We start from the raw sequence: 24668 nt of genomic DNA on the forward strand, positions 1-24668 counted from the left end.
TTTTTTTCTCCGCCGGCAGGCTTCATGTTTCAGAGAGCACCCGGCGCTGGAACGAGAACGACGCTGGATGATCAGCGGGACCAGGTAAGAAGCCGGCCGGCTTCTTACCGGTCCCGCTGGTATAGGAGAAGGCACCCGACGCTGGAGAGGGAGATCGACGCTGGAGGACGACGCTGGAACACGAACACGACGCTGGATGAGCACAGCGGGACCAGGTAAGTGAGGATTTTAATATAGGGAGAAAAGTTCGATGTTAACGAAAATTGCAACTTTTTTTAGCCCGTACCAAGGTCGGGCTTAACGGTTGGGAGGTTAACTTCCGGAGCGAGCTGTGCTTTGATATGCAAAAAGAAAAAACTGCAGAGTTTGTCTTGGTCATTAAAGAGTTACAAGAGGCTGCAGAAAGAGCTCATCCGCCCTAAGATCACCCACAACCTCAGCTGTGTTTAGCAAAAGATTTCTTCTGCAAGTCATGCAAACCGCCCCCTCCAAGCCTTCATATTGCACAGGAACGAGCAGGAGGCATCTGTATGTTCGTAGGGGTCCGTATGTCGGATGTCCTTAACACCCCCTACCTGTATAGTACAGCACAGGTATATGAGTCATGTTACTGAAGCTTTGAAACAGCTTTGCAAAGCTAATGCCTGAACTGGGTGCTACATATTTAAAATTTGAGAGGTTGCATTGTTTATTTGTTGTGTTGCACTAAACTTCATTTTTACTGCCCAAGTTTAGTTGGTGTCACAACTCCCAATGCCACGCAAGCCAATGAAAGCATTACATAAACTTGCATTTAATGCGACCACAGCATTTGGAACACATTTACAAAGGGATAGACACAGACTATGCTGAATGGGAAAAAAAGTGTGCTTAGAAAGCTTTAGAAACCACCGTTTAACAGATTTAAAACCAATACCTTAAAGTCTTATTGCATGTGTGTATTGCAGCTTTAGTTGTAATCATTGAGAACACATTCATAGTACAATCTTGATAGGGAGGTCAGGAATGTTTTCCTTTAAAGCTTTTTTCGCTGCTTGTTAATATTATAGTAAAAATATAATATTGTTCATAGTCTATGCACAAGTGTACTTTAAATTTACTTTCCTGGCCATTAAGATAAAAATAAAGTAATTGCAAAGCCTTTAAACATAGTACAGCCTCCCATATTGGAGAAGAGATTCTAAATAAATTTTTATGTTTTTGTTTACTGATGTTCTTCTGAAGCCCTCCCCGCTCCAGCAATTGAGGTGACAATACTTTTTACACTTGGGGCATGTTTTCATATGTCCTTGTCAGTTTTTACCAATCTCCTCTGGTGACTTTTGGGGTGAAAATACTTTTGTAAATGTACCTGATAATCCATATCTGACACTACCTAGAAGCCATAAGTAATTGCAAAACCTTTAAACACAGTACAGCCTCCCATATTGGAGAAGAGGTTCTAAATAAAAACATTTTGAAAAACATTTTGGCTTTATCTGTAGGGTTTTGAAGCTGTTGAGCCTGAATTGTATACCCTTAGCAGCTTGTGTTTTTTGTTGTTCAACACAAATAAAAATCTAAAAAAATGGTTATGTATATCAGGAAATTACACTATCTAACTTCGTAAAAAAAAAACTAGAACAGACTTGGAAATGCTCCATCATTAAGTTTCACAGATTACATTGCTATGTAACAACAAAGTGGTGCTTTTGGTATTAATATTAAGTAACACTATATTAGTGCAATTTACAAGCATAAACATAACGTGTGAGGAATAAAAAAGCTTCCAGTTAATAATGGTCTCGCCATTAAAATAATATGTACTCTGCTGCAGTGTAGCATCTATCTGCCCATACATCAAAACAGGCAGCGTAAATGCATGAAGATGCCATATACGCTCACACTAGCTATTTTTGCAGGTACTATGAACACCAGCCAAACATATTTATCTGAGGATTAATCTTCATCTACTGAATCAGACAAGAACGCCAGCATGCATACAATTATTTAATTAGCAGCCAAATCCTCTCCCAGTTAGCAGCCGCTGCAAGCATACTGATGTGGCAAAAGATGCAAATCTCGCAGTAGTACTGCTTTTTCTCATTACTACTGCAATTAGCACTTAAATTGATGCTTTAAACCTGCTAATTTCTGGAATAATTCTGAATTTTGATGTTACCTGGGATCGCCTCGCAGTAGAGGCTGCACCAGATTGCTACGCAAATTGAAGGGCTTTTCAGCCAAATAACCATCATTGTATCAGACGGAGCCAATTTGCATTTGGTTTGAAAGATAACAGAATGACAATTTATGCAAATAAATTAGGTAAGTTTACTTCTGAGTTCTCCCTGAACTAATTATAACAATGTTCTTATCATTTTTCATCACATTTGAAACTTGTTGTGAGCTCAGCTTCTACTGTGACAGAAATGAGGTAGGTGAAATGGTGTTCCAGTTTACACAAATTGCCTTTATTCTTTTTTTTAATGTTAATTGAGTTACACATGCACACGTTTAATCGGCTTTATTGAAATGCTATTTGTTCATTCTCAGATGTTGGTACAAAGTTGGAACCCGTGAAATTCATTCTATCAAAATTGAATGATCAATCAAGCAGTCGATATTGCTAACCATGACAAACCCTTAATTGTATGATAAACAAATCCCATCAACTACTTGAATACTGCATGCCAGGAAAAAGAACTTCCTATTGATAAATAAACTGGCTGAACAATTTCCACTTAAAATGAAATTTTTTTTTTTTACAAAATATGCAATAGTAGTAATGAATCCAGAAGGTACTCAGTGATGGCTGCTGGCAAGAAACTGACTGGACCATTGAACAATCCAACAGGCTGCACTACACGGGGGAAAAACACAAAAATGTATAATACTAAAAAACAAGAATTGCTTTGGATAGAATGGTAAAACTTAATATATGTCTGGGACTCCATTAAAGTGGAACTTTGAAAAATCCACAATCAGGCAGGCAATTATCGCAGAAAGGGACAGGTACATAGCTACCTGATTGCTGAGCTGTAATCCCAGCTTCCCCTTGTTCCAAAAATGAATGTAATGCCGATGTTACGTCAATATAGGGGAAGATTTTTCTGCAGGAAGAAAAGAAAGATGGGTTCCACTTTAGGAACAATCTTCCTTATCTCCAGTTCCTGCAAAGTCTGTACAAGAAATCAGGGTTGCAGTTATTACTTGAGCAGGTTGGTGCAGGCAGCAAAAAGCACCTGACAGGAAGTCAGGGAAAATCTCCCTAACTGGGACACAGACAGGAATAAAAACATGTTAGAGGTTCATTGCTCTATCACAGGGGTCGGGAAGTAATGGCTCGCGAGCCAGATGTGGCTCTTTTGATGGCTGTATCTGGCTCGCTGCCAAATCTTTAAAAAGCCTGCGCTCCACGGAGAGAAGCTGTGTTCTAAGCCTTTTAACACAGCTTCTCTCCGCCGAGCGCAGGACACGCCCACCTGCATCGCATCCGGCATCCTTGGGACCCGGCATCCGGCATCTCTTCACCCACCCTACCTTGCCCCGCAGCATCATCGGCCGAACGGGCCTGAAGCCGCATCCTCCTGCACACCCAGCCGCAAATCGAGGCCCCGGCTTCGGCCTAGCTCCCGTCGGCGGCCCATGTGAATGTGATCTGGGTGCACCGCTTTTCATCCCTGAAAGCTGCCCCCCGTTCTGCTGGGTGAGTCCTCATCTTTTGTTTGTGGCCCCATCGAGGTACTAGGCATATTTAAGGCACTTTCCACCAGTGGCCGAAAATTGAGTCCCCAGCCTGGGCCTAACCTGCCTTGACGGCCTGTAAGGGTCCATCCCACCAGCTACACCCGCAATTGGCTACCCTGCCTTCATTACCTCTGCCCTGCCCCACGGACCACTACCTGGGGTGGTATCCTCCTCACCTCAGTCAGCTAGCTAATTCCAGAAACCCTTTTATTGAGGAAGATGTCTGAAAGAAAAAAAGATGAGGAGTATCGTACTTTTCAGCAGGAATGGACAGTGGAATTCGCCTTTGTGGAAAGAGCAGGTTCTGCAGTGTGTCTAATATGCAATGATAAAATTGCATCGATGAAATGGTCAAATATAAAGCGGCACTTCGACACACGCCATACTACATTAGTGTGCAGTGGACAGCACCGACCTGAGCTACATCCCCGGTGTCTCCGTCAGAGATTTTAGAGCTACAAGCTGCTGACCTGAAGGCCTCAGACATGTGGGTGAAGAAGTTCAAGTCACTGAATGAAGATTTGGAAAGACTTGCACGACAGCAAGCAGAGTTGGCAAGCAAACACAAGTGGAGAGAAATGAAAAAACTTCAACCCGCGGACCAGCTGATTGTCAAAACTTGAAGCCCGCTTCCTGTCACATACCACACACTGCAGCGTTTGAGTATTGCTGTACTGACAATGTTTGGCTCTACGTATGGATGTGAGCAGTCTTTCTCACATCTATAGATCATTAAGACCAACCTACGATCACGTTTAACGGATGGAAGTCTCAACGCCTGCATGAAACTTAACCTCACCACGTATCAACCAGACTACAAAGCCATCAGCAAAACCATGCAGCACAAGAAGTCGCATTAATGGTAATGTGACTAATGGTAAGAAGTACTTTATTCATTAATTCATTATTCATTCATTGGTTAGCAACAGCATAACATAAAATACACACATTTACTTGTATTTAGTTTTAAACATATTGTATGGCTCTCACGGAATTACATTTTAAAATATGTTGTGTTTATGGTTCTCTCAGCCAAAAAGGTTCCTGACCCCTGCTCTATCAGAAAGAAAGCAAAGTTCTGCCTAGAGATACCTTTACCAAGGGGGATTGAGTTATTTTAAAAATCAGAAATATATAGGACCACAATGCACCAAAACAAGTATGGATTCCTTTCTCTCCCCCTGTGCTACCAGTAACCAGAAAAAGCATGTGGACATTGGTAAATCCTGAAAGAGATCCTATACTAGACAATAAAGGGTGTGTGTTTTAAAGTTAAGTTTAGGGGTAAATGAGTTTCACATGTTTACACAACAGTGCCAATGTACTTCTTGGATTTGTAAATGAACTGTACCTGTGTACAGATCTTTTGTTAATTTGCTTTTTGTGTCTCTGATTTTCATGGTAGCTTTCTCCCTTATTGTAGGTACATTTTTATTTTTTGTTAATAAATAAAAACACTATCAAACAATAAATAGGACCTACATTAAACAATGACTACATTTGTATTTTAAATCTTACCATATACATAAAACTAATGTGATCACTACCAATCACTTGTGGGGCTTCTTGGATTTGTAAGGTGTGTGTAATAATGTTTTGAACCTCCTGCACTCAAGGGATAATGTGGTTCTAGATGAAACTGCTTGCTCTTAATGGAAAGCACATAATAGTCTGTGGAGAAAACATTGAAATGTGTAGCAACAACATCCTAATGAGTGCAAGCAATATCATATTAAGCACCTAATGAAGTGGATAGCCATAACTCGGTTCTTTGTTGGTTAACACGCCTAGTTAAATATGAATACCATTTCCATATAAAATACGAGTGAATGTGGTTTCAATCTCTGTAATTCAGTTTATTGAGAAAATTTAAAAGGTCTTGGTTACCACTTGGTGGAGGTGTTTCTGATAACAAGAATATGTGGCATTCCTAAGTGTGAAAATTATTTGTGAAATTGTCTCGGGAAGCAGTTTATGAACAAGTAAAGTACAAGGATCACCCTAGACCATATACAAGGTAAGACTGGGAGTGAAGGCAAAGCAAAGTAAATCACAATTTCTATATCTATATTGTCTGTCTCCTTAATAGTGTCCAATTCTTAAACTGTCCCTAGTGCAAACTACAAACCACTCCACAGTTACACAACCACCACTAAAGGAACAGTAAGATTACCTGTGAAATGTGCGAAACTTGGAGATCCCGCTCTACAATGGAAATGAAAAGGTCTTCTTTGCCTTCACACGCTGCAATCAACTCTGGAAGACACTCAATGGGTCCCATTATACTTTCAGAGCAGCCAGGTCTTTTTCCAGAGTTCCATTTTCTAACAGAACAAAAGAAAACCATTACAAACTTTTTATGTTTGGTGGACATCATAACTCATTACATGCAAAGTTCAGAGGGTAATGCTAAAATACCAAGCACACAATCTCAAAGGAACCAAACTTAAATTCTATCACTTCAGACTAAATGCAGAGAATAGAAAAAGAGTGCTAAGTGAACCTAAAATTGCTTTCTAACTCAAAAAATTGTATAATTTATCTCCATGTGGAAAATCTCAGCATCATTGGACAATCTGTAGTTTATATAAAAATACCAACCGACACAAAAATATCAATTTATACCAACCACACATAATTCATATCTTTGCCTCAGTATAATGATGGTAAGAGCATGTTCAGGACCTAAGCACATTAAAATTGTTTTGTTGCATGCTGATAAATTCATGGTTTTGGTTACAAGTGACATGAAGAGTATGCAATATTTTATATGATTTTTGGTTTTCAGTATATATGTATGAACATCTAAGGAGTTCAAATGCATTTGTTTATGTCATGTGGCCTTCTATTTTCTGAAAGGAGTACTAAATTTAAAGTGATCCTGTACACCCAGCTTTAGGGGATCGGGTCAAAGGGTGCACTCCACATTTTACCTACAATGAAATGTTTTTAGACTAGCCTCTGAGGCCAAAGCATTACCATGTGGGAAGCAGGGGGTTAAATAACAAATGATGGCATTTAGCATTTCTTTATGAAGGAAGCAGAAGTAAAATAACATAATTTTTACCACAGTACAGTCTCTATGTTGCATTATATTTTTTCCAGCACAGAATTTGGTAAAGGCTTTAATGCAGGGGTCGGCAAACTCCGGCCTTTAAGCCAAATACGGCCTAGCCGGTAGTTCGTTCCGGCCTAACGCCCCCTAATCTGGCCTAATGCGGGAGCCCCGGGTTGCGGACTGGATCTACCAGGGGGCGTTAAGAACTACTGGAGCCGGAGCTCTAGAGCCGCCTCCTTCCTGTTGCTCCCATATTTACCACGGCCGGCGTTGATATTCCACTGCCGCGGTAAATACGGAAAGCTCCCTGAAGGTAAATCCCTCTCCTCGGCAATGCATACGGAGGAGAGGGATTTCACTTCAGGAGGCATTCCCTGGTGGTGGGCGGAACTCAGAGTCTGGCCTAGTCTACTCCCGCCCACCCCATAAATGGCCTAGTCGCCATAAAGGTTTACCGACCCCTGCTTTAATGCAATTGGGCCATAAAGGTTCACTTTTGAAGGTAAGGCAAGTTTACGTTACAATGTAAGGGTAAAAATATATACCCGTTGGTTTTTAGTGCATTTGCATTACATTTACACAGGAGTTATAAAAAGGGTGTAAAAGGTGACTTTATAGGTAATACAACTCTATGGTAATGCTGTGTACATTACATCCTTTTGCAGGGCCCTATAAGTAGTGTTTACAGTGTGTGGGGCTCTGGAGTCTTAATCTTTATTTTGTTTGCTTTTGTGTTCTATGACAATACCAAGGAATGGAGTAGAATGTGATTACCTAACTTATTTAACATCAACTCTACAGGCCTAGTTTACTTAACTCTAAATTGTTGTGAACTGCAGTGTGCATTTCTAATAACCAATAAAAATAATGAATAATGAAAAAAATAGAGTTATACATTTTGGTAAACCAGACCTCATTCCTGTAACAAGCAAGTCAACTTGACCACACTTATATCCAAATGCAATAGGCAAAATCCATATACAAAAGAGGAAGTTGGGGAATTTACTTGTCCATTGGTCCATATTTTCATGATATAGATTTGTACATTCTTTATCTAATGGCTGTGCACTATAGAGCTTGGGTATCACCCCTACTGAAAGACTGCTAAAATAAAACCACCAAGCTAAAGAGTCTACAGTTCTCAGTCTTAACAGACATGTACACTTATACTGATAGAAACTATAAAACACTATAAACACATATACATACATATATATTATATTCTGAAGCCATACAGGCAGCATCTTTCTTACAGATTATTATGAGTGCTCTAGGGCCTAAGAACAGCTGTGCTACCATCCCTGAACAATTTTCCAGTTTCCTCTACCACTGGCTTAATTTGACATCACTGTACACAGAAACCTATTACTGAAAGGGTTTTCCATTTTTATACTCATTGATTTCACACTATCCTTTCAGCCAAACTGATAAGGCACATTCTACAGGTCAGAATAACTGTTGTGTCCTAATGTGATGTCTGTGAATTGAATTCACGCTCTATTCTGTTATGAAAAAAGTAATACCAGAAAGTAATACCAGCTAAGCTGTAGTGCACCTTTAGATGCCTTGATTAGGGGAATAAGGAAGCAGAGGTGTCTGTGATACTGGAAAAGATTTAATGAAGGTATATATACACGAAAATCTGTTGCATATGACTGATCTATCTTGTGCACATGAAAAAAACAGTAATAGTCAAAGTCAGATAGTTATGTTTCATACACTATTTTCCAACTTGAGCTCTTATTTTTTAGATTTTTTTTTTTATCAGGATCAAAATCCAATCAGAATCAGTTTTAATATTCAGTACTCACCTGAAGAGATGAAGGTGATGTTTCTCAATGTTTGGCACAGTAAGTAAACAAGAGTCATGTATCCATCGAGCCTGAACTACCATCTGCACCAAGTACGTTATATTCAGAACTGTGACTAGCCAGCCATGATGTGCTGCTACATCCAACATAGCCTATAAAAGAAACAAAACATATGACTTCAAATACTTTGTTTTCCAGATTACTAAATGTGTACAATGTGATGTAAAATAACTGTACATTTTACCACATTGTACAGCTTCCAAATAAACCAAGGATTGTATCTGTAGATGACCATCATTATTTCTGAGGGAACACAGTAAAAAACGAAAAATATAGATATAGGTCAAATGGTTACCTCTCAACTTCAATGGTTACCTCTCAACTTCAAACTACACTTTGTTCATTATTAAAAGCCAATATCTAACAGAATTATAAATAGTCATGGTGAAATGTCAGTCTTGGACCTTGTACATATTTAGACAACAAATCCTTTTTGTTTGCCTTACAAATAGTACTGCTTAATAAACCAGTCATAAGGTACATGTAACCTGCATGTTTCTCTGGCCACCAAAGGAATTGTGTAGAGTGTTTCCTAATAATCTTTGCATTGAATCTAATGTTTTACAGACAAACAGCAGACTGTGGTTACTTAAGACAAACTAAACAGTGAAAGCTTCTTCCAACAAAGGCGCTGTTTACACAGGCAGAGCCGCTTCAATTAAATTACACAAATTCTCATCAACCATGGGACTGGTCCAGTAGTATAATGGGATGCAGGGGCATGGGATCTACAATGTAACATTTTCAAACTCAGATTTAGTTTGTAATCTAGTGGTGGTTGAAAACAATCAGATGCTGCTTGATAAAACAACCTATCATTGGTAATAACATAAATCATACACTTCAAAAATTGAACACATATCTGTTAACTAGTGCTAAGCTCTCCTCCATTTCCAGACACTTACATAAAAAGTAAGATTTGAAAAAATAATGGCATTGTTAGATTACCAATGGGCTGATCAAAGACTAAACAGCTTTTCTGATTTAGCTGGGTTGTATGAATGTTGAGTGAATCTTTCGCTATTCTTTGGATAAAAGAGAATGTTCCATTATCTGCTGGTGACTTTAGAGACTTGTCCCTGCTTGTTATCAGATGGTAATGCCTATATAGTCTGTTGTATATATCAGAACTGGGTGAATTATGTGCAAATTTCAGACTCTGCATGTAGGTGGGCTGATTCAAGCACATGATATCTTAAAAAAACAGGACAGCGCCCTGATTTCAGGAGTATGAATCCAGGCAAATGCACAGGCCATTCATAGAGGGGATTCTAAAACCTGCTAATAAAGATAAAGCCGGTAAGTTAAGGTAGTCTACATATCACACTTTATAGCACTCTTCCTTTTCACTCATTTCATCTGTACATTCAAGGTCATTGTAAGCCTAATTACACATTCAGCTGTTGTTACAAGGACCAGATGAATTCAGAGCAAAGAAGGATGAAAGGTAAAAAAACAGAACAGCTTATACACATATTATACGGTCTCTATTTATTGTACAGCACTGTGTAATATGAGGCGCTATATAACAAGTGTTTATTATTAATAATAACACAGGTCAACAAAAAATTAGTTTTGATAATCATCAGAAACCACAGCACACTTTTCTAAATCAGTTTTTCGTGCAGATTTTAGATCTGTTTTCAGTTTTTCCCTAACACGTACAGTTCCCGAATTATGAGTACTATTATAGTTAACATTGTACGTGCATGTATTTTGTACTAAAACGTAAGCACCATTGAAGTGAATGTTAATACATCTTCAGTGTGAAGTAAAATAAGGCACACTGTGGTGAAGATCTACTGAACAGTGTCAGTCAGGTACCATTGTTTTTTCAGAAATGCTTAGAGTATTATTTTCTTGTGAATTCTTTATCTGGATTGTCGCGGTGCAGCATCCAGCAGTAGTCAGCCATTATACTTTCATTCCAGAAACCTTGGTAGGGGTGCTCTATTAACCTCCTTGGCGGTTCATTTCTGTCCAGGTTTATATGTCTAAAAGTGGTACATTGTTTTTCATATTTACTTATGTTTACTGTAAAATTTATTTTACAGTATAATATATTAGTATGAGTATAATAAAGTTTGAAACACAGTCATGTCAAAATAATAAATAAAAAAAAATGTAAAAAATTAAAAAAAAATATTAAAAAAAAAAAATTTAAATTAAATAAATAAATATTATACTCATACTATTATAATATACTGTAAAATAAATGTTCATGAAAGACAATGTATTGATTTTACACATAAATACAATGAATTGTATTCAATACAGTTATTTTGTATTGAATGCAATACAAATAGATTTGAAATTCTCGCCACGCTCCGAACGAAACTTCAACATGCACCAACGTCACAGGGAACTCCCCGTTGACTCGTCAGATGCAAAAGATGTCGGCCAGAGGAAGAGAGGAGACGCGAGGGACGATGGAGCACACCGCCGGATCAGGTAAGGCTGGATTTACTATTGATCCTCGCTGTTTTAGCTAGCCTGAATGTGACTCGGGGTTACTGCTTCTAGCATCTTTTTCTTACCCCGAGTCACACTTGGGGTTACCGCTGAGGAGGTTAACTTAATGTCCTGGTGAAAACGTTCTCCTTGTTCGTCACTCACCATACCAAGTTTTTCTGGGAGGAATTCTAGATGTGATTGCAAGAAATGTATTTTTAATGACATGCGACAACCCAGTTTCTGGTATGAATCAAGCAGATTCTGAACTCCTTCCTTGTATGCAGGAGACATATGGTTGCCCAGGAAATTTTCACACAGTCACTTGAATGCATCCCAAGCTTCTAGCTCAGCTGCTGTCAGAGATTGTTTGAAAACATCATCTTGCAAAACAGACTTGATCTGTGGCCCTCTAAATATCCCTTTCTTCATTTTTGCAGTGCTTATGTTTGGAAACTTCTCAACAAGGTACTGAAAACCCATGGAGTTTGATTTGCTAATGGCCTTTACAAGGTTCTTCATCAAGCCTAACTTGATTTGGAGAGGTGGCAGAAATATTTTATGCGGATCAACCAAAGGCAGAAACTTGACACTGCTTGTTCCAGGCTTAAAGGTATCACTTGGTAGCCAATCACGCTTGACATAATGGTCTCCCATACATCGGCTGTCCTGCAGGCATAGGAAACAGCAATATTTTGTGAATCCTCCTTGCATTCCCATCAGCAAGCCAATGAATGGAACTGGCAATGAATCATCATAGGGAACAGGCCTAATTGAAGAATCGTGGCTGGGATATACAATTTTGTGTTTTGTTTTACCTGAGAATCCACTTTTGTTGACGCGACAAAAATAGAAGTCGATTAGATGGTCTTGCGGTTCTCTCGACACTATCGGGATTTCAAATGGTATTGCTGCTTTACACCGATTTAGCCACTCACGCAGTCCATTGGAACAACTGGTACGGATGACATGTGGAGCCCATGATTTATCCTGGTCACCAAGTAGACAGCCAAATAGAATTTGTATATCTTTTAAAGTTCTGTGGTAATTTGGCGACATTGTGCTTTTGTCATAAATGAACCACACACATAACAGAAACTGTCTGGATCATTAAGGCAATTTCTAGGCATGAGGACAAATGAAATCAATCGCAGTTAGTGCGGTCTCTAACCTTAAAAAAAAGAAAACTGTTGTAATATGTTAAGGCTATTTATAATGAATTTCACACAATATTTAATTAGGTGCATCACAAAAACTAGATGTGCTAGAGTAAAACTGAAATCAAAAATACTACATCCTACACTACTACGTCCACATAAAATTATATTTGATGAAAATGACATGTTGATCTGTGTAATAATAATATTAATAATAATATTGTTTTCATTTAATTTAAATCAATATGGCGGTTACCTGTTAAAGCAGACCTAGGCTCAAAATTTTTACTTTACATAAAAGGGTGGACAAAGACAGAATCAAGACAGAATGGGAGCGCAAAGCCTCCTGGGATACCTACGTCACGCATCCCGAGAGGCTTTTGGGAACCCTTTTTTTTTTTTTAATGTAAGAAAAAAATTTGCTGATCTCAGGCATGCGCAGTGAGATCGACAAATTTTTTTCACCATCTACGTCACCTGATATCGTGCCTGTGCAGTGCGATATCTGGTGACGTAGGAGGAAAGAAGAGGGAAGAAGATGTGGCGCCCGGACCCAAATAAAGAAACCTCCCGACGAACTGACCAATCTGCGGGATTAAAGGAAAGTGTGATTTTGTTATTTTGAGTTTAGTTCTGCTTTAAGTTTAGAGTTTCCTTTAAGCTAAACTTTAGGCTCATATAAAAGAAACAAAATGAATCTCTTTAATCAACAATACAACATCAAATGAATTTCAATTCCAACCGCATCTCACAGACCCTGTTTAGCATGTATTGCAAGAGCCTGTCTGATTTGATATTAGATGAATGGACTGGACCATATAGGCCTGACCTCTTACTGCATAAGTTTGGTAACTAAAAGGCAGTGATTTAAAAAACAGATTGTACAGGTCATGACCAGCTCTAGAAAAAGAGACAGTACAAGATGCATAAAGACAGAAAGGTAGAATGACAGAGAAATAAGCTCTTCTACTTTCTCTGTCCAGTAACATGCTATTGACGGGTCCAGGACCACCTTGACTAGGAGGAAGTGGGTGGAATGATAGTGGCCATCAGACTGGGGATATCTAGTGGCAGAAAAAAGTACTGTGGGGGAATGTTTTGAAAAGAATTGAAGTTGAATATTATTCATAATTATTAAACAGGATTTATATAGCTCCAACAGATTATGCAGCGGTGTACATTAAATTGGGAATGCTGCAGAATAAGCCAGTTGTTAAATAATATTGAGCTATTTTTGTTTATTAAATTATTTGTGGCTGGAGTTTCACTTTAATGTGTAATTCATAAAAAATGAATGTGCATTTTAAAGTTTAAAACATCTGGAACTCCAACACAATAGTAACACTGTTTTATCAACCAATTGTACCAACATCTTCATTATATAGTGATCCTGGCTGACCTAACATTTGGTTTAAGGTTTGCTTGCTGAGATGAATCGAGATCCAGACACTTACCATAGAGCTATATAAAACGGAGGATACAGAAATGTATAATATACATTTTCAATAAAACCTACAACATTTTTACTGTTCCTATTTTACATTTTGAATGTTTTCAGTGCCCGAATAACAAAATCCCATTCCGTAACATACACATCACCACTAGATGGAGTATTTGATTAATTACTGCATAATTAAATATCTAAGAGCTTATTGAGAGATGTTAAAATGACTTTGTGATAAATGTTACAACAATAATGTAGCATGTATTCTTACAAAAGTGCTCTGTTTGTCTTTGTGTCTATACAATCTAGTTGTGATATTATCATAGCCTAGGTCCAGGCTATAAAAGACAGAAATCTATTGCTAAAGACAAAAACAACTCCAGGTGCTAGATATGGCATTAAATACAAGAGTTATTATTGTAAGTCTGTACTATAATTCTTTACGTCTAAATATACATTTCCTTTAGAATGGTACAGGCCAGTTGTCACTGTTGTGTAAATAATACAACTGTTATTATTTTCATTGCTAACAAATGAAGTAGATTTTAGTTGTCAAGGGAGACCTGCTGACATACTGCAGCTAGGCTTGATCAATTCTGGTATCAGCCGGTGTCCTAATGAATAGCAGGGAGTGTCATGAACTTCAGTTTGATTTACAATTAGCTTCCCAGCTACTGTCCAGCTAACTTACATCTGAACAGAAAGAAAGGCTCAGCTGCAGTCTTACTTACTTTAATAGACTTCTACAAGCGACATAATGCATACAGGGGGCTTCATTTTGTTCCATTTCTAAATTAGCATTTTCTGACAACCCACTGGTTTATGTACTTCGAGAAATTAGTTATAGAAAAGTAGAGAGGGGAAAAAAATCTGGAAGTAATATTGTTTTAGTGGTTGTCATAAATGCATTAACATTTTGGTTTCCAATGTTGTAAAGTTGAAATTTTTTGTTTAATTTTTTTATTAGATATTTTAATTGTTCCAGCTATTATTGAAAGGAAATATTTATGTATTTTTCAGTAAACATTTAACAAAAAAGCTATTTTGACAGCCCCACACTGTTTGCTAAATCTACTATCCATGCTACTTTCATTGGAATATAAATCCTTTTCAAGATTTAGAGAATGTATATTAATATATTAGTGCGCAAAATGGCTACTTTCATTTACTTTAAATGTATGAAGACCAATTGATATTAAGTGGATTTTAGTTATTCTGAGATTCCTTGCAAAACTCATCAGGCAAAATATATACATTTATTTAAGGTGTTCACCTTTACCACATGAAAGCATTTTGACTTTCTGTATATTATTTAGGAGATTGTTTTTCCCTTTGTTTCCCTATTTCTTGTGTTCTTTTTTCAGCTTGTGTGTCACTTCAAAGCAATGTTAAGGAACATGAACAAGAAAAAAACAAAAAAAAAAACGATATGCACGTGTTTAGGTTGTAAGCAACAGAATCCATTCATATTAAAGCCTGTGTGATGTTTTGGTGGGGCATGTAGGTATTTTCACACAAGTAGCAGTTTATATTACCTAAATTAGTTTAATTATTGATGGACTTTTTAAACATATCCTTCATGTTATATAATAACCAAGGAGTCAAGTTTGTAACGGTACCCCAGGGTTTCACAAGCAAAATTACTTCTCGACAGGTTAAAAACATGAGAGCTGGCTGGAGGGAACAAGCACAAAGTAAGTGTATGTAAAAAAAATGTAGCTAGAAAGGAATCTCCCAAAGAAATCTGAAGAAATAGACTTACATGTGTATACACAGGGTCCATTATAGATACAATGACAAGTATGGGGTTTTTAAAATGCAGATTAGCAATATAATATAAAATATACGGCTCTTTAACTTCTTAAGGTGCGTACACACTTCCAATTTTTATCGTTCCAATCGAACGACGAACGATCGATTGGGCAAAAAATCGTTCGTAAAAAAGTAACCAACGACGCCGACGAACGAGCAAAGTCGCTGGAAACGAACGACCGGACCGGCGGATCGGATTGGACGACGATCGTTGAACATCGTTCGTGTGTACGATCGTTCGTTGATCGTCCATGTTCAGAGCATGCGTTATGAACGAACGTCCGTTCACTTTCCTGTTGTGCACATAGTTCCTCTATCGCTCAAACGATCGTATCTATTGTGTGTACAATATCTACGAACGATCGTGTCGTTAACTCTATGTGCAGGATCGGTGCTATACGATCGTTCGTATATATCGTGCATGAACGTTCGTCGTTCGTTTTCCAACGATAATAATTGGAAGTGTGTACGTAGCTTTACATTTGTTATACATTCTTTACCTTTACCTACTTTACACAGACCTGACAAATACTGCTGTTGCTACCACGTCTATGTTTGACCCACACTTTTCTACAAAAGTCAGAAGTCTATCAGATACAACTCACATATCTCACAAAACAATTAACAATGGGGCACAAGAATAAAAACTACAAAGTGAAAAGAACATCTCAATTCCCAAAGATTACCTCAAAAGTTGCATTTTAAAGAGTATTTGGTAAAAAAAAAAAAGAAATCCGCTATAAAGTATTTTTATCTGTAGCATTATTTGTATGGAGCTTCATAATTTGTAAGGACAAAGTATTTTTTATGTAGCCATCAAAAGGAATGTGCAAATATACTCTTTTGCCAACATGTATTGCTGCTCAGCATCTGTTCTTCAGTGAACTGATAAACAAATGTTACAACAAAGAGTTACAAGAGTGAACACAGACTTTTACTGAGTAAACTCCAGACCACAATAATTACTTAAATGGCAACTTTATTATTTGACAATAGAGGATCGTCCCATGTTTTCAGCCCAACAAATTTATATTTCACTGATTTGGTGCAAAAGGTGCATTTAGAAAACCAATCCTTATTTACATGTAGTAGGAGAAGGTAAGAAACCTATCACTTTTTGTCAGGGATCAACTACAATTTTTACAATAAACAGCTCATATACAGTATGGATCGATACATAGCTCAAAATATATAACTATTAGCTTGATCAGCTTGAATATATGTCCCTGGGGTTATTGGACGTCAACAGTAGTATGGATGTTAAAGATTCTGTAGGGAAAGGGCTAAAAGTCAAGAATACCACTGTATGGCGAGGACCCAAAATGAACCAAAGAATAATCCCAAAACTCTTCATAAATGATTTAAAGTAATTTTGCCACTGGCTTCTAGGTGCCCTTTGTCCATCATAAAGTAAAGCAAACAGTAAAATAAGACATTCAGTGCTATAAACCATGTTACTGCTTAGAACTCAAACAATTCAAGGATAAAAAATGCACAAGAATGTCCTAATATATATTTGTAAAATAATTTATCTTGCAACTGTTGTAAGATCAGCTGCTCTCTAACAAAATTAATGAAAAAGTCATCCCTAACATCTATCTGTGTCTATAAGACTTCAAGTATAGCGGCTAGTGCTGAGTTAATCAAAATGCTAATGTGAGATGAATTAAAGTTGTGATTAACATTTCACAGCTAATGCTTAAGTGAAATGATCACATCAAATGGGTTAAGCACTAATCATTTTATCTACTCCCATTCAATAGGAAAAAGAGGTAGGAAATACCCTATGCTTTAATGTGTTCACATATTGGTTTATATAACATCCTAAAGAGTCCTAACTGAAAGGTTTTAAAACGAGATCAGTTCAGGGATATTTAACATTATTCAAAATAAGTTCAGATTTCTGTGTTTAAAGGTTAACTTGCTGGAACCTTAAAAAAAGCTAAAGTACTATTTATCAAAATATATCCATCATGAACTAGGACAAGTTAGCTGTTCTCTGTTGTCTGTCATTTAAGAGTTCACAGTTAGGTCAGTGGGGGGTGAGAAGAGAGATTTACGGTCGCCTTTACTGCACAAAACGTAACCTCCTTGTCCAAACCATAACTAATAGGAAAACTGCTTCAAGCATATATTTAAATAAAAAACAATGATTGCGTATATTTAGCAACGATTTTCATATTCAGTACACATTTGGATTTCTTTTGTTTAATTGAAAATCATCTTAATTTTCATAAAAACCCCCATTGATATATAAACCAATAAAATGCACATCTCTTATTTTTTATGGCAAGCAGCAAACTCCATTCCAAAATGCTGAGACTCAATTTCAGGTATTAATTTTTTCAGGTGTTTATTTATTTCATTTATAGCTTTTGTGTGTTTTTTTTCTATTTTTTTTTTCTTTTTTAATCATTCTTTTAAATTCTTGTTTGTGACTTTACTGAGAATTTTTCTTCTCACTTTTAGCCTTGGAAAAGAAATAAGGAGGATAGGATCACTGGGACAAGAAGCCTTTTCTGAGCATACTATAAAATGCATTTTTGTTTCTGCTTAAGTCCTCAATTGGTGGCTGATTCACACATCGCTTTCTGATTAATCTATACATAAGTAATTGCAAACATTTATCATTAAAAAAAAAATATTGAACAGTGCAACACATAAGGAAGCAATTGAAAATGCAATATATCAGAAGAGATCTATTTAAAACAGTTGTTTAATCAATCTACATTACAATTAGTAAGAATCATCAAAATTTTGTAACAGCCAAGTGAAAAGATCAATCAAGAGCTCAAAATTTAATAGAATATACAATCTATGGTTTACAATTTCTAATTAGAGTGAATATTTTAGTTCATTCAAATAATCAATTGCATCACCAATACATGTGTGGTCACCTTAAAACGGTTATGCTAACCCCCCCAACTAAATCTTATCCTTATTATGAGTTAAACCCCCTAAACCTGAACCCATGCCCATACCTTAGCTCTAAACCTAAATTGAATGACTTGAAGGGCAGAATAAATAGTGAGAACTAAAACAGAACTGCCAATATTCAAGTGAACCTAGCTTTTAGGTTGTGTCCACGTTAAATTATTCTGACATATGTACAGCCTCCTCTGACCTTATTCATTGATATATCCCGGTGGGTCACTGTACAATCACTGTGTTTTTTCAACAAAAGAGAGCACAGTGGGGTGCCTCCTGTCTTTTCTCAAAAACAGAACAGGCGCTGTGTGTACAGTGTTCATTCATTTATTTGTTATTGGAAATGATCACAAATGATCACTTCCAACAATATTTATCCTATGCGTGTACTAGGAATAGCACTAGGAATTTTTTTAAAATTATAATAGTTTTAAGGCTGACATCTTACGGTCTCTTGGAGTAGCACACAATGTAATGTTTCTACCACAGTCATATGTCATTTGCATAGTCTAAGGCCAGTTTTTTGGGAAAAGCCAAATGGCCTAAAAGGGTTTCCGTAAACTCACTCGAACATGCAACAAACAAACTTCATGCAGATAGTTACCTGGCTGAGTTTTTCTAATCTCTCACAGACATCACAGTAACTCTTCCTAATAATACCTCAGTTTGCTTTTCGCGCTAGATGTACAGCATCATCTTTGTTTAAGCATCAACTAAGGTCAGTATCTTTTTTTCTGGACTTAAGCTACGTACACACTTCCAATTATTATCGTTGGAAAACGAACGACGAACGTTCATGCACGATATCTGCGAACGATCGTATAGCACCGATCCTGCACATAGAGTTAACGACACGATCGTTCGTAGATATTGTACACACAATAGATACGATCGTTTGAGCGATAGAGGAACTATGTGCACGACAGGAAAGTGAACGGACGTTCGTTCATTACGCATGCTCTGAACATGGACGATCAACGAACGACCGTACACACGAACGATGTTCAACGATCGTCGTCCAATCCGATCCGTCGGTCCGGTCGTTAGTTTCCAGCGACTTTCCTCGTTCGTCGGCGTCGTTGGTTACTTTTTTACGAACGATTTTTTGGCCAATCGATCGTTCGTCGTTCGATTGGAACGATAAAAATTGGAAGTGTGTACGCACCTTATTATGCTGACCCAGATCTCGGAGCCTATGCAATTCTTGGCCTTGTTTGCAAATCAGGAGACCACTTACTTCCTTAGCATTATATCTTGGTACAAAGCTTCAATTATGAAGTTTGATCATTAGTGAAGAGGAAACTTAGCAAATGCTTCCTCCTTTTTGCAGCAGACTAATGACTCAATGATCAAATCCAGCTCTTTAAAGGTGTCCGATAGACGGCACATTTCTGTTGTTTCCAGTGACAGGAGAAAGAACACGTGCTGTACACATAGCGCCTTTCTGTTCTATAGAGTAGGAGGACAACTGACTGCCATCCCACTGTTCTCTCCTCCTCTGAAAAGTATACATGCTAGATTTTCAACCAAGCACAATCATCTGGTGTGTGTAGGTAGGTATAGGCACTTGGCTGGAGTTTAAAGACTGCTATTGATGAAAAAAAAGTACAATGATGCTTGATCTTGTGAAATGTAATAAATGTAATATTAAAGACTTAGAAAGTTATTTAAAGTTCCTATATATATTGTATGCTTTAATTTTAAAACAATAGAGTAAAAATTTGACAAGCAATATTCATTATATATTCACTTCCAGTAAATCTTACTTCAAATGTATTTTAAATTACAGATTATTAAAGTGTTCAGTTTTTTTTCCTGTACTGTTTCTTACAGATTTGTATGCATCTTGTATTAATCGAATTGAACACAATAAAACCCATATAAATTTCTTACACACCTGCAGAAAACTGGAGTGTAAACAATGTCCTGATTTTCAATGCTTGTCAAAAATCAGAGAATGGAAAAAGAGATCAGTTGTATTTCCATTGGCCTTAATCAGGTTAGTTACAGGTTTTCATTTTTATAATATTTATTTACATGCCATTCTTTCTATCACTGTATGCTTTTCTGCTTTTACCCAACTCATTTACAGAGAAGAGTTTTAATTAATGATAATCTACATTTAATACATTGTAATGCAAAAAGCTCTAAAACTGCTATTTACTTGGCTTAACTGGTTTTGTTTTTTTCCATTCATAAGCATCACTTGTGACCATGGCAACTATTTCAGCTTCTCTAGAGGGGATTAATAAATTATAAAGTGTGCATCTGAAAAGTAAAATATGAACATGTGGGCTATATTATTTCACATAATAGTAAAATTACCACAACATCAGTTCTGAGCTTTTCTTTTACCACTTTAAAAACTGCAATATTAGCATTTCACACCTGTGTTCAACTCATATAATACGAGATGTATACAAATCTGTAAGAAACAGTACAGGAAAAATAACTGAACACTTTATTAATTTTGCATAAAAGCATTTATATTTTTCCATGTTTTCATTCAGTTTTCATATAAAATATATTTCTCAAAAATAAACAATTCGAGAATTGGTTGGTATTGTATTTTTTTTGCATAAAGCAGTAGGTGACAATTGCAATAACAACTGCTACAAACACACCACAACTATGATTGGGGTATTATCTATTAAGCTAAATCAGTGTTCGTAAGATAGAGGTAATACATCACAATACACCGGTAAAGCTGCACAACAACAATTTTGCTACTGGGAATAACACATGTGATTTACATAATATCGAGTGTGCCGATTCCAAATCTGAACTCAGAACTTATGTGCCTATCACGTACAGATTTTAAGTTATAGGCCTGCTATAGCTGTTCAAATGGTTGGTAATTGGGTAATGTATTTTTACATGGGAACATTATAACAGTTGCAGCTACCACTATGCCTGCTGCCGCCTCAGCTGAATCACGCCCCCTGGTGGCATGCATGTTCCAGCAGCGGCTGGGCATGTCAGTGAGCTGACTTTAGAAATAGGTACCGTGTTTCCCCGATTTTAAGACATCCCCATTAAATAAGCCACCCCCGATTTTTGAAAAAAAATAATAAAATAAGACACTCACCCGTGAATAGGACATCCCCCGATATTTGATCCTGTGTGTGTCTCCTTGATGCTGGCTGCAGCACGTGTCTGCTCCTGGCTGCAGTGCAGAGTGAAACTGAAAGTAACTAGCCGGCATTCTGCACCAGGAAGCAAGCTGCTGATCCCTGCCCTAACAGAGATCCCTGCCCTAACAGAGATCCCTACACTTAATTACTGGTAAGTGAACAGAAGGGGACAATCAATGGCATCGAGTGATCAGAAGGGGAATATGAACGGCACATGAGTGATCAGAAGGGGACAATCAATGGAACATGAGTGATCATGAGTGACGTTCAACAATAAATGTGTACTGTAGTCTTCTTCATGGAAAAAAAAGACATCCCCTGAAAATAAGACCTAGGGCATATTTTAGCATTTCAAAAAATATAAGACAGTGCCTTATAATCGGGGAAACAGGGTATATAAGGCGAGATGGACCAAAGGCTTGTCTCTAGTGCAAAACTTTGAGCTAAAGACGAGTAGGTGCAGCTGTCTTAATAAACTGGACAATTTTTGCTACATTTGTGGCAATTATACCCTGTGTGATCAACACAAGAACCTAACCAAGAGGGTGAGATTTGCTTACAAGTATTACTTTGGATGTGAAATTGGAGATCAGGATAAAAGCTGGGCACCTCATATCTGCTGTCAGGTGTATTACAATGGCCTCACACAATGGTTAAATAGGAAAAGGAATAAAATGCCTTTTGCTGTGCCTATGGTTTGGCGTGAGCCAAAAGACCATCACTCGGACTGCTACTTCTGTATGAGTAAAATTGCTGAGTTTTTGAAAAAGACTAAGTAAAAAATCGTCTATCCTTATTGTGTATCTGCTCTGAAGCCAGTGCCACATGATGCAGAGAATCCAGTGCCAGTCCCTCCTACATCTGTTGTTACTCACAGTGACATGTCGGATGAGAAACAAGAGGATGATTTCGATGTTATTGAATGTTATGAACCCCAATTTGAAGAGAATAAGCCACATTTTATTAGCCAATCAGATTTAGATGATCTGGTAAGGGACCTGTCTTTGTCAAGAGAAGTCTGAACTATTAGCCTCCAGATTAAAGGAGTGCAATTAACTACAAAAAGGAATGTCAACTTGACACTTTCATGATCGTCACAGAAAGTTCACAAGTTATTACAAGCTGGAAAACTATATTTGCTTCTGTATTGACATGAATGGTCTGATGATGGTGTTAGGTTGCGAATACATACCAGAGCAGTGGAGATTGTTCATAGACTCGGGCAAAGCAAGTTTGAAAGCTGTATTGCTGCATAAAGGTAACGAAGAACCTTCTGTTCCTCTTGCTCATGCCGAGGGAATGAAAGAGTCATACGAATCCATGGAGGTCATTTTGAAATTGATTAACTGTTCAGAACACAAGTGGAACGTTTGTGGTGACCTGAAGGTGGTGGCACTCCTTCTTGGCCTGCAATTGGGATATAAAATATATGTGCTTTCTGTGCCTGTGGAACAGTCCTGATGACAGCAACCATTACAAACTGAAAGAATGGCCACCCAGACCTGAACACACTATTGGCCAGTACAACGTGAAGCATAAATCCCTCATTGATCCACAGAAAGTTTACCTTCTGCCACTTCATATTAAACTTGGAATTAATGAAAAACTATGTTGTTGCAATGGATCATGATGGTATGGGATTTCAGTATCTAAAGGACAAGTTTGGAAAAGTTATAACAGTTGCTAAACTGAAAGCAGGCATTTTTGTTGGTCCCCAAATCCGCAGTTTGATGCGTGATGCCAAATTCAAAGACAAACTCAATCCACTTTAACTTGCTGCTTGGGATTCATTTGTGCTAGTTCCACAAAACTTTCTGGGCACCCAGCTAGCTGAAAACCATGCTGAATTCGTGAACAACATGCTAACAGCATACCATCAACTTGGCTGCCGAATGTCACTTAAAATAATTTCTTACATTCCCATCTGGACTTCTTCCCACAAAATTTGGGTGATGTGAGTGATGAACAAGGGGAGAGGTTCAACCAGGACATTTCTGTTATGGAAACAAGATATCAAGACCGGTGCAACCCCAACATGATGGGCTGGTTTCTGCATTGGGAGACAGTGGAGAGCCACAAATGCAAAAGCAAGTGCCTGAAACACTTCTGAAGTGTACATGTGTATTGAACAAGGACTCACGTGATTTATGTGTAATTGTATATGTTGTTGCAACATAAATCTAAGTTTTTGTAATGTCATAGAAATATGAGGCAAAACTTAGTTGTGTATAGAGATTACATAGTAACTGCAGAACGAAAGAATGTAGCTAATCGCGTCTATATGCAAAATTAACTGAGGATCCTGACGTCCTATTCAGAATCGGACTTCAGATTTAGATTCAGCGCACGTAATTTGGTATATGAGACATGGATTAGACCAAGTAGCTGACATTATTTTTTTTGGGATGCAGTGGTGTGAAAGCAGCCATTCCGAACTTTGGCACTGAAGCAGGATCTTTTCACTAATGATACATGGTACATGGGCTAGTAAATAACGCTGCAATTCAGATGAAAGCAAATTTGTCAGCAGAGAGACATGAAGGCCCAGACCTATATTTCCAAAACATACTGGCTGTATGGCTTTTATGCTATTGCACATCGAGTCTTCAGAATCCAGTGTAAATTAGCATTTGTTTCCCCCTTTTTTTTTTTTTTTTCTTTTCAATAAATGTTATTAAAGAATTTTAGGTGAACAACAGACAATGTAATACATTCGGCGACAAAGTAAGCACATTACGTGTAGTACAAACACTGCAAATTACCAGGTACAATTTGGTTAAAAAAATATCTAATATCAATGATGACAAAGAACAAAGAAAAATTTTTTTTAAGTAGTTATAGGAACCCGACTACCTCTTACTCCTAAGTGAAAGATGGTGTAGACTCCAAAGAAAGATCTGCTGTTGTCAATCAAGAGGATTGGACGGGCGCCAAATTCTAATGTCATTTATATGTGGATGACTATTCAACTGTAGAAATGCTGTACATCAGCACACTGTCTGGCAGGATCCATATGATGCAGGGATGCAAACTAACTGCACTGATAGGGATCTGCTTTAATGCTTTGTCATACATTGTGTAGAC

The 24668-nt window shown here is 37.5% G+C and overlaps 1 protein-coding gene across 1 annotated transcript in view; it reads right to left on the minus strand.

Moving 5' to 3' along the window:
• ASCC3 (activating signal cointegrator 1 complex subunit 3) overlaps positions 1 to 24668 on the minus strand; it is a 322696-nt gene that overhangs the window by 9236 nt on the left and 288792 nt on the right. The window contains exons 37-38 of the mRNA XM_072410198.1: positions 8599 to 8750; positions 5903 to 6053 (exon numbers count right to left, since the gene is read on the minus strand). Coding sequence (XP_072266299.1) covers positions 5903 to 6053; positions 8599 to 8750 — 303 coding nt within the window. The remainder of the gene's footprint in view (positions 1 to 5902; positions 6054 to 8598; positions 8751 to 24668) is intronic.

This window comes from Pyxicephalus adspersus, chromosome 4, assembly GCF_032062135.1.
Source record: "Pyxicephalus adspersus chromosome 4, UCB_Pads_2.0, whole genome shotgun sequence".
In the NCBI taxonomy this organism is placed as follows: Eukaryota; Metazoa; Chordata; class Amphibia; order Anura; family Pyxicephalidae; genus Pyxicephalus; species Pyxicephalus adspersus.